General features: G+C 38.2%; 1 protein-coding gene across 2 annotated transcripts; it reads right to left on the bottom strand.

Annotated features, from left to right (window-relative positions):
* Positions 1–3,883: 3,883 nt before the first annotated feature.
* LOC131331137 (U-box domain-containing protein 33-like) lies at positions 3,884–8,091 on the bottom strand. Of its 2 annotated transcripts, none has more exons than XM_058364987.1 (5): positions 7,973–8,091; positions 7,622–7,768; positions 6,458–6,889; positions 4,954–5,706; positions 3,884–4,249 (listed from the first exon to the last, which is right to left on the bottom strand). In XM_058364987.1, exons 1-5 carry the CDS (start codon positions 8,048–8,050, stop codon positions 4,061–4,063), a joined length of 1,599 nt encoding a protein of 532 aa, XP_058220970.1. In that variant the 5' UTR covers positions 8,051–8,091; the 3' UTR covers positions 3,884–4,060. The 2 variants fall into 2 exon arrangements, with proteins under 2 accessions (XP_058220970.1, XP_058220969.1); XM_058364986.1 differs by having other exon boundaries at positions 7,622–7,771; positions 7,973–8,065.
* Between the last annotated feature and the right edge of the window lie 3,240 nt (positions 8,092–11,331).

Here is an 11,331-nt window from a genome sequence, read left to right on the forward strand (position 1 = left end):
CATATTTCAAGTTGTGGCCACTTCTTTTGAGGCCACCTGTAGTCGATTTCCCCCAATGAAGACACAAATGATGTCATTTTACTCATTGGATTTCCCTTAGTTTCAGGTACACTTTGATGGGTTTTCCTTGATGGAGGGGGATTTTTGGCTAGCTTTGCTATAGGTACATACATCGCGTATATATTGATTTTGGATCCGTCTTGGGTTAAAAAGGAAAAAAATTATTCGAACAACTCATTTTGTTCAAAATAGTTTGTCAAAAATCAACTCAATTAGATATCGATAAAGCCATTTAAGATAGATTCAATTTTACTTTATAATCCTGGCTTGAATTTAGTCACTCGACTTGACAAGATCTACATGATGGACGGTTTGATCATTTACGTGGGCCCAACATAGGCCCAACTTATTTTTTGAAGGGTATTTGTGTCATTTAAGAGCTAAATTTAACACCATTAGTGAGTTTAGTTACGGAAGGAGGAGTTTTTGTATAATAGTTTCAAAAGCAAGAAAGGGCAATGTAATTTTAGAAACCTCATGGGAGGCATCTGCATTTGTCAGAAACGTCGGTGAACTTTACCAAAGAAGAAAAAGAGTAGCTTTGCTCTCGGCTGTTGACATTGACTCTGAGTCTTCGTATTATATTCCTTTGGATATCTTTCATCTGGGAACTGGATACTTTATAACTTCATTTCAAGATTAGAGGGTTAAGTTTTGCCTTCTGGGGGCTTATACAAGGTCCACTTCAATGATCAGAATTGTTCATTTCGTGGAGGTCGTTGAGAAGATGAAGTCCATAAGCAAATTACTATTTTTGTCGCTTACAAAGCAATGCCTGATCTAAACACATTTATTTTGAAAAATATTGGGTTTTGATTAACTTGTCCAACACGTTTACATTTTCGATCAGGTATTGATCAATATTCAAATAACATTAATTTTTAAATGGCGCATCGATTCGATATGCTCCATAAAGTAAATAATTCCGATCGTCAAACTAAACTCAACATGAGTCCACGAAAGGCAAAATAGTCCGAAAAGTGGATCCAGATCCTTCATGTAACCTTCTTTATTTTTATTTTTTTCCTTCATCTAACCTAGTACAATGTCTGGATCATTTTCAACCGCGTGCAACAATGATTCTTCTCGTCTCCTGGCTAGTTCCTTCCTTGTAATTTCTTAATAAAGTCAGCATACATAAGAGCATATGGTGACATTTATAAAATCGGGGCTTGTTCTTTTGGGGGCTTTAAAACTCTGCGCACGGTCCTCAATACATTTTCTCTGTCTATTTCTCTCACTTCAATCTCCTTCAAAACCAAAAACAAAAACCACATTTTAAGATTAGAGGGTTTAGTTTTGCCTTTAGTGGAGCTCGTTGAGAAGATGAAGAAGCCCATAAGAAAATTATTATTTTTCAATTGCAAAGGAATGCCTGATCTAAACACATTTATTTTGAGAAATATGGGTTTTGATCAAATTGTCCAACGCATTTATATTTTCATCAGGTATTGATCGATATTCAAATAACATTAATTTTTGAATGGCACATCAACACGATAAATGAACAATTCCGATCAGCAAATTAAACTCAACACGAGTCCACAAATGGCAAAATAGTCCAAAAAGTGGATCCAGGTCCTTCATCTAACCTAGAAGGTACGTACAATGTTTGATCTTTTCGGTCGCGTGCAACAATGATGCTCTTCTCCTCGATCTCCTGGCTAGTTCCGTCTTTCTAATTTACGTGGAGAAGTTATTCGATCAGTGTACCTTGGGCAAGGTTGTGCATAATACATTTGATCCTCTCCTAGCTAGCTAGTTACTTCTTTCAGTTCTCTGTAATGTATGTGCAGAAGTTATTCTCAGTGTCCCTGGGGCAGAGTTGTGCATGAATATAGTCTATGATAAAAGTAGCGTCCGTAAAAGTAGAAATCAAAAGCCATCAAAATAGAGCTTCTAGAAAATCAAATTTTCTTTTTTACCCCCAGAAGTTAATTGTGCTAGCAAGTAACCAGTATGACATAGCTTTTAACACAGAAGCTACTCTTCAAAACTTTAAACGAAAATGCTAAGAGTACCTACCGTTGGGATATCGAAGGGCACGCGGGGCCCACTCCGGATTCCATACGGATGATCCGAGTTGTTCAATAATTTTTTTTAAAAACTAAAATAGGCCCATAAAAATCAGCTAAATCCAATATGTGTAAGTACTCGATTTAATATTTATTTTTTTATTCAGATTACAGGATCAATGGAAAAAATGGATCGAGTACCTACACATATCAAATTAAGTTGATTTTTCACAAGCTTAACAAGTTTTTTTTTTTAAAAATTACTGAAAGGCTTTGATAATCCGTATGAAACCCGGAGTGGGCCCCACGTGCTTCTCCGTACCCCAATGGTTGGTACCAATAGCAGGCCAACTTGGATAAACACAACCATCGTACTTATCACTTCACATCAGATGGCTGGCCTCATTCTCACGTACAGATTGAGAGACTTTCATTCCAGAGGATGAACGTACTCGACTACAATCTCAGAGGCGGCGGCACATTGAAGCATGTGAACACCCTAGAAATTTTATAGGGTGTATATGAGTCTTATGTTCTTTTATTATATCCCTGATTTAATTTGAACGCCCACTCCAATAAAGTTTGAACACTCATCAACTTATAAGATAGCCAATTAGCACAAATTCAAGTTTAAAATCTCTCAGGTGCTATCAATTCCTTTAAGGCTAGTCCATTCAACATTTGCTTTGGCACAACTAGTGAATAGCGTATTTATGGTCTCCTAAAATTAGTCGAAGTGCATGTAACCAGATACCAAGTTATCCCAAGAAAAAAACCCACCCCACAACCATAAATGCTAGTAAAAATTAAGAAATCAAGAGAAGGAGAGAATGATAAAATTGTCATTCTGCTGATTTTTTAGTTGTTCAAGTACTGTGTAAACTAAATGATCCATTTCAAGTTGAATATATATTACATTATTATTATTTTTAAAAAAAACTTCTAATTAGTTAAACTACTTAAACCAAGGAGAGAGAGACGAATGTTGGCATGATTAATTACATTTGGGAAGATGAACCAAATATTGTTGATTATGAAATTATTACGCAACGGTTTCAAAATAGTCTAACTCATCGATGACAGTTTTGCTTGGTTTAATAGTTTCTAGTAAAATTTTGTTTAACTTTTAGTGTAGAACAAAGTTAGCAAAGATTAAGATTTTTTTTGAACACCCTAGAAAATATTTCTAGAGCTGCCACTGTACAATCTTGACTGCGTATCAATTAAGTGACAGTTTCACGTGTTACTTCCATTAAATTTTGTAGCGATATTTTATACGTGTGAGATATGAGTCACCACTTTCTTGGATAGGTGGGAGATAAAGGGTGATTCGCTTAGGAGAAGTTATTCAATTCCCCAGGGGGGTTCTTTTAAAAGCTTCTTCATTGAAGCACGTATAATGAGAAATGAAATGTGCACAACCAACCAGCCACAACCATGTAAAATTGTCCTTCATCGAGGCTAGGCTCTAAGTTGACCGGACTGGTAGTTTCCTTTTACTTAACAAATTGATTGAAGATCTAAACGTAGCACTAGCTTGGGGCCTTAACCCCAATATTTGCATAGAAGGCGATGCTTTGGAGATCTCCCGAGCTCTTAATTGCCAATGGCAGCCATCCTCCGAGATTGAAGTGCTTACACAAGATTGCTGGCATCTTGCTTGTCAAATTTCTGCTTGTGCTTTTCATTATGTTCCTCGTACTTGTAATAGAACTACCAATGTTATGACTAAACATGTTCTTGTAAGTTGTAATTGTGCTAGCTGCTCATGTAGTCACAGGTTATAAAATCTGTGTCTGGCCAATAATGAATCTCTTCTTAATTTGGTAAACATTTATGATACGCATGTATAACAAGTATACTTGTTCTCATATACACACGACGACTGGATATGATGCTGATGCAAAGTATGAAGATCCCATGAATCAACAAGAAAGAAAACCAGACTACAGAAAAACTTGTGCGACAAAATTTGAAACCAGTACTCATCGCCGCTGCAGTTGCTGCCACTCCTGAATTGCAGAACGGAGAGAGTGATTCGGGACAATATTGCAGTGTGGCAGCTGGAGGTTGGTCATGGGCGATGTACTGTGGCCCCCGTCAAGCCATCCTCTCACAGCCTCCAGTTCATAAGTATAACCATCAGCTGCTACATGTGGATCTACCATGATGTCCTGCAAGTTTAAGCCACCACATGATGAACCTTTTTTTTTCCGGTCAAACGGAAAATACATGATGAACCATGTTGGCCCAGAACAACATGTTTTGTTTACATGAGGAGCTTTCGGAATTTGAACTCGTTGCTTAGCTAATGTTGGGGGTTTTTTCTGCGTCCGATTAATTTGTACCACGAGAATCACCCATAAAATATCTAATCACGCTTATACACAAAAGGAAAACTCCATTTTTACGTGGTTTGATCCAAATTTCCTAAATCCAAGAGGGAGAGATAAACCCATTATGAATGAAAGAGAGTGCCCTGCGAGATGGAAAAATACGCAAACAACCAACTGGTATAGTATGACACTATGTAGCACGGACACTTTGTGTCGGAGCTCACGTACCAGTGTCGGACATTTCTCGTACACCGACACTCTCCTGACACTCAAATCCGAAGTGTCCTATGTGTATCTGTGTCCTTAGCGTGTCCAACACGCATACGAGTATATGACAACCACTTAGGTGTGTCAATGCTTCATAGACCAAAACTATTAAGCTACGCTCGGCGGCGGGGGTCAATGCAAACAATTGGCAGTATAAAGCTGGTTATAAAGACTACAAAGAATCACTTATTTTGCAAAAAGGATTCTGGGAGAATGTAGCAAAAAAAATTCAATACAAACTACTACGAAATAGAGATGAGAACCAATGGACCAACCTGAAGGATAGGACAGATGAAATAAGGCGGAGTCTGGCGATTCTCATCGGAACTCACTTGGAATGATGAGATATCACATGAAGCTCTCATCGGCTCAAGCAACCACCACACCTCTGAGGCAAGGTCTGGCCGGCTCGTACGATTCCTCTTGCAGCACCTCATTGCTAAGTAAGCCAGCTGTTGGGCTTGCACAAAAGGCCAGTCCTCAACTGTAGGATCTAGTATATCTTTCAATCTTCCCCCATCTAGTGCCCTTTGCATTTCCGCTGGTAACCCCACGGCAGGTTTATTTCCAGTCAATAACCGCAACAATGTGACTCCGAACGAATAGACATCTGATTTCGGGGTAAGCTCTCCTGTTTCAGCGAAATCAGGATCTATGTATCCAAAAGTGCCCTTCGGTACGGTCACGTAACACCCTGTCGTGTTGCTAGATTCCTCGTTTCGATTTACCACACGACACATCCCAAAGTCACTGAGTTTGCACACATAGTTGGCATCTAGAAGGATATTATCAGGTTTTAGATCACCGTGTACTATGCTTTCGGAATGAAGGAAGATGAGAACAGAACAGAGCTCCGCTGCAATACGTATTCGAGTTTTCCAGGATAGGGGGGTCGAGTTGTCTCGGCAGCTAAGTCTGTCTTCAAGGCTTCCATTTGGGAGATACTCATAGATGATAATACAAGCATCCGGGCAGCTTCCAATGAGCGTGACAATGTTTGGATGCCTCAACTTACTCAGATTATGGACCTGAATAAACGAAGAGAAGCCGCAAATTCATATGGTTCCCTCTTAACAAGAATTAACTACAGAAGAATCGAGGCGACTACAACGTGCAAACATGTAGGTCGAATATACTGAGTAATGTGAAGGTAAATTTTGTTTACTTCATCGAAACAAGTCCTTTCTTTTGTTGTTTATAGTGAATGAACAAAGAAAAACACCCCATTTTCATGACACCCTAACAACAATTAATTGTTCCATGCCCAAATTAGGCCGTTTCCAAATGAAGCAGAACCATTAACCATAACAGTTCGATTCTGGTACGACATCAACGACAAAATAGCTCAACATTTTGCAGGCAACAATCGATACCTGCAAAATGAGATAGCATGGGAAGACATAGCTCGAACGTAAGTAGTGGAGACCAATGGGAAAATATTATATTTCACATGCCTCTTGAGAGGCTACCTAGGGATTAGGCCGGTAATTACCTAGTATGTGTGGAATGGACATGTTGGAAGAGAATGTGATAGTATGAGGAAGTCCTGGGCTCAAAGGACCCTTGAGGCTATCTAGGGCATAGGCCCGCAATTACCTGGTATCTAGGGGAGGGAGGAGTACACTCAGACACCCTTTATCGGTAGATAATAAATTTATGCATATAAGCATACAGATAACTAGTTAGAATCCAACTCCTGCTTCCATGATAACAAAATCAATTCAGCTCTTCTATTCGAACTTACAATTTTCAAAAATGAGTCTAAAAAACCCACCATACCTCGTGTTGAAATTCTGAGCGGCCTTGCATGCTTTGAGAGGTCAAAGTCTTTATAGCCACTTGAGTGTGACGAAGGAAACCTCTGTAAACAGATCCATAACCCCCTTGCCCAATCTTCATCGACGGGTCAAAGTTGCCAGTTGCTCCTTCGATCTCGTGGAGGGAGAAAGACAGAGGCGTGATTGTGTTGGAGGCATGCTCCTGCAGATCGTCCCGTTCCATCTTATACTTGTCCAGCTGTTCTACAGCAGAGAGCATGTTCTGTTCAGACTCTTGCACCATCTGGTTGGACTTTGCGATCTCCATCTGTAGAGATAATTTCTCGTCCAAGGCAATGCAGAGATGGACCGTGAGTTTGTCGACCTGCTGACTCATGTTCTCAACTTTTTGTGCTTTCCTTGCTAGTTCTTCCTCAAAATCTTTCCTTTCTCTCTGTAAGTTAGTCAAAGACTTTACAGTTAGTTTGCTGTGATCAGAGTCTTTTCAGGAATACACAACTAAGCAAATTTTGTCTCTCACCAAACAAAATATTGAGTTGCATGTTGAAATCTTTTCAAGTTCATGTTCAAATTTCCCGTAAACATACGCTTGATATTCATTTATAATCTTTCAGAAAACATAGAGACTACCCATCACTGGATCTTTTAACAGTTATCATTGAAAGAAAAAGAATGCAATTGTTGATGTCAGGAAAATTTATTCTCAATGAGAGGAGAGAAACTATTCACTGGTTCGGGATCAAGGATCAGAGTCTTGAAACCAGGCGATAAATAATCACTCAAATCAAATGTATGCCTCTAAAGGTTGCTAGACTTAAATGTTGCTAACATATGTGAAAGTTAAGAGTCCCACAGCGTCGGGAAAATAAAATTAGTCCGAGTTCCAAGCGTATTGAACATTTGCTGCGATTTTTGGCCCGTTGTCTCTCCCGCTTGGTTTGGGTTTTTGGCGAGCAGACTGATGAACACACGGACGCTGGAGTTCAACTCCCCCAACATTTAGTAACATCAGAGCAGGGTCAATAAAGTGGGACATCTAATTTTCAGAAACCCATAGGCTCCATTGTAGTATTAGGTGCAAACCTTAGGGATTTATCTATAAATAAATAAAATAGCAAAGAAACTAAAATAAAAGATTAAAACCAAAAAAATAAAATATAATTACCATGCGGGCATCGTTAATGGCATCTTTTAAATCCTCCCTACGCCGCATGGATTTTTCAAAGGCCTCTCGCAGGGACTTATCTTCCTCCGCCATGGCTTCTTCAAGCTCATCATAAAGTTCATAATTCGGCCCGTCACCTCCTCCTTCCTGCTAAATTTAATACTACAATGAGAGATTCATCGATTCTTGTCACGATTTTGCTCCATTGCGTACGTGAGAAAAGATGTTTCGCTTTGTTTTGAATTTCTCAGAACATTTGAGTATAATAAGCATCTAGCTAAACAATGACATGAAACAAAGGTTGGGGATAGAAATTTAGTGACATGTATGTGTTTCTCGTTTAAGACATACCAGTGAAGTTGAAGGAGATGAATGCTCACTTGACTCTAATTCAGCATCTGTTCTCCCAATTGGTGAATCATCAGCCATGTCACAAGTTACAAGAAGAAGAAGAAGAAGAAGAAGAAGAAGAAGAAGATGATGATGATGTTGATGATAAAATCCTTGGAAATTCAAGCTGCCATGACTAAAACAGAGAATGGGAACGTTACGTTCGTACTCGAGATTAATTAGAGGACATGATAGGTGTGTGTGACCGTGTGAGTGTTATGCAAAGTTTACTCAAAATCACAAGCTTATAAAGGAAAAAGAACGAAGGAATCTAAAAAAACAAACAAACGCGGCCGTCGTGTTTAATTTCATTGACCTTCCTTGATGTTTTTGTCAAATGTAAGAACGTCCCCTGAGATTTCTAAAATATCATTGCCCTCCCTTATTTTTTTTGAAACTATAATGAAGAGTCCCCCTTCCGTTACGTACATTGTTGTTAACAAAAATTGGTGATGGCAACATGTAAGTGGACAGAATTCTACAAAAATTGCCCTCAACCTCAACTAATAAAAATAGCCCCACAAGCAAGCCCCAATCATCCCAATTAAAAAAAAGAAAGAAAAAGAGTAGCTTTACTCGGCCGTTGTTCGTCTTGGTCTTTGTCTTTTATTTCTGTTGGTCTTTGTCTTTCATTTCTGTGGGGTATCTTTCATCTGGAAACCGGATACTTTTATAACTTCATTTTAAGATTAGAGGGTTTAGTTTTGCCTTTTGGGTCGTACAAGGTCCACTTTAATGATCAAAATTGTTCACTTCGTAGAGGTCGTTGAGAAGATCATATGAAGCCTATTAAAAAAAAATTATTTTTGAAAAATATGGGTTTTTTTTTTATCAATTTATCCAACACGGTTTTATTTTCGATCAAGGTATTGATCGATATTCAAATAACATTAATATTTAAACGGCACATCAATTCGATAAGCTCCATAAAGTAAATAATTTTGATCATCAGACTAAACTCAACATGAGTCCACAAAATGCAAAATATACCAAAAATTAGCAACGTAGGTACAACGTTTGATCTTTTCTTCATCTAACCTAGGTAGTACAACGTTTGATCTTTGCAACCGCGTGCGAGAAGATGAAGAAGCCCATAAGAAAATTATTATTTTTCAATTGCAAAGGAACACATTTATTTTGAGAAATATGGGTTTTGATCAACTTGTCCAACGCGTTTAGAAAACACACGTATAAGTTAAAAACGAAGAAAAGAGTAGCTTTACTCGGCCATTGACTTTGATTCTGACTTCGTCTTCGTCTTTTAATTTCTCTTGGGTATCTTATCACTTCACTTCATTCCATAGGATGAATGTGTACTCGACAATAATCTTGACTTATTATTCAATGCTTTCGGAGTGTCAATTACGGAGTAATAAGTGACAGTTTTACGTGATACTTCCATTCAATTACGTAGTGATATCTCATACGAGTGAGAAATGAGTAATCGCTGTTGTCAAATAGGTGGGGAGATTGGAGGTGACCCACCCCAGGCCCCGGGGGAGATTGTTTTTAAAGCTTTTTCATAGAAGCACGTATAAGGAGAAATGAAATGTACACAACCAACCAGCCACGACCACGTAAAATTGTCATTTGTCGAGGCTGGGCTCTAAGTTGATCGGACTGGGTAGTTTCCTTTCACTTAACAAATTGAATATCTAAACGTAGCACTAGCTTGGGGCCTTGCCAATGCTTTGGAGATCTCCCGAGCTCCTAATCGCCAATGCCAGCCATCCTCGGTATTCTTATATTTTGTTGTAGTGATTCACTGCATGAGTGCAAATGTGCCTCGACATTGAGTGGGTTCCTGTTTTGTACTTGAGTGGAACTACGTATATCTTTGTGTTCTTGTTTATTGTTTATTGGTTTGTTATATTGATGTACGACAAGATTCAAGAAAATTTCCTATTCTTATTTTTATTATTCTAGAACTAGATTTTGGCTAGGAATATATTTATTAGGTTAAAATTATGTCTTTTCGTTTCAATTTTCGTATCATGGAAAACAGAGTTTCTCTCTTTTCCTTGTGTGCAAGCGTTGCTCATGGACTCGAGTTGTTTATCTAGTTTGAACTAGTATGCTACCTAGTTTCTCTTATGAATTCCACTGCGTCAAGTGGTATTAGAGCAAGACTTTGCCTGGTTTGATGGCATTTGTCCATGGAAGATGCACAAACCCTATTGACGATGATCGTAGGGCAGTATTTAACAGGACTAGCACCAAGGGATTCGCCCATAGTCAATAAATAAATAAAAAAAGAGTTGATAGGAACCGCGTTGAAAGATTTGCTCGCAACCAAACCTATTAACCAAAACGTCTTCAAAGGATATTCTTATCATCAACTTGATAATGAGGATGAATTTGAAGACGAGTTATTTAAGGATTATTATGGATATCAGTCAAAGAAGCGGCATTCAAGGTTTGAAGGATCGCATAGATGACGACTTTTCAACTTTTTAGGAACAACCAATTATTCTTAATTTTCATGGGTATTGCCATCAAGAGAATTTTATTTATTGGTTTCGCAGAGTTGATAAATTTTTTGAGTTCGACACGGGTATTCCGTAAATTACAAGGCTATGCTTCTAGATGGTGGGGGCAATTACAATCTAATCGGAAGCGCCACTATAAACAGCCAATCAGGACATGGCACAAGATGAAAATTTTGATGAGCATAAAGTTTCTTCAAACAAATTTGTTTGCCCTAATGCTCAAAAGACAATTCGTTCCTGATGGAAATGCTTTCAAAGTGGTAGTCACATGGGAGGATGAAGATATTGCAACAATCGACCAAACATTAGAATCAAATGAAGAGGATATTCATGAATGGGTGCATGTAATTTCTCAACACAAGAATGTCACCCTCAATATTGAGCTTTGTGAACCACTTGGAGCTATGACTTTTCCTAGTGGTGAAGTTACTACAAATACTCTTCATGCGACATCATTTGTACTTGATCTACCAACCAATTCCATGGTGGAGCAAGGTCAACAGAACATGCACTTTCAACATAAAGTTGAAAGTGTTGATTTTCTTGGGTAAGTTGGAGCAGTTTGAGTTTGCACTCAATTCTCGTATAGTGGATATTGTCAATCAATTGAAGTGTGCATAAAAGATATCGTTACGTTTTTCTGTGAATTTTTTTTTTTTTTGAAGGAAATCAAGAGATTGAAGTATTCTAAATATCTATTTCTTTGTCATGAAAGATGTCAGATTTTCAACAAGAACTCGAGGATGATGTTTTTTTGAGGAAAGAGAGACTGTTGAACATATATATCCTTGTCTGTGAATTTAGATTGTATTTTGCAGTTGACGTATTTTG

The sequence above is a fragment of the Rhododendron vialii genome, chromosome 6a (assembly GCF_030253575.1).
Source record: "Rhododendron vialii isolate Sample 1 chromosome 6a, ASM3025357v1".
In the NCBI taxonomy this organism is placed as follows: Eukaryota; Viridiplantae; Streptophyta; class Magnoliopsida; order Ericales; family Ericaceae; genus Rhododendron; species Rhododendron vialii.

Coding starts and splice junctions, on each gene's coding strand:
- LOC131331137 (XM_058364986.1), bottom strand. CDS start 8,050: ATGGCTGATGATTCACCAATTGGGAGAACAGATGCTGAATTAGAGTCA. Junction 5,707..6,457: donor GCTCAGAATTTCAACACGAG/GTATGGTGGGTT, acceptor TCGTTTATTCAG/GTCCATAATCTGAGTAAGTT. Junction 4,250..4,953: donor TCATCTGTCCTATCCTTCAG/GTTGGTCCATTG, acceptor TTAAACTTGCAG/GACATCATGGTAGATCCACA.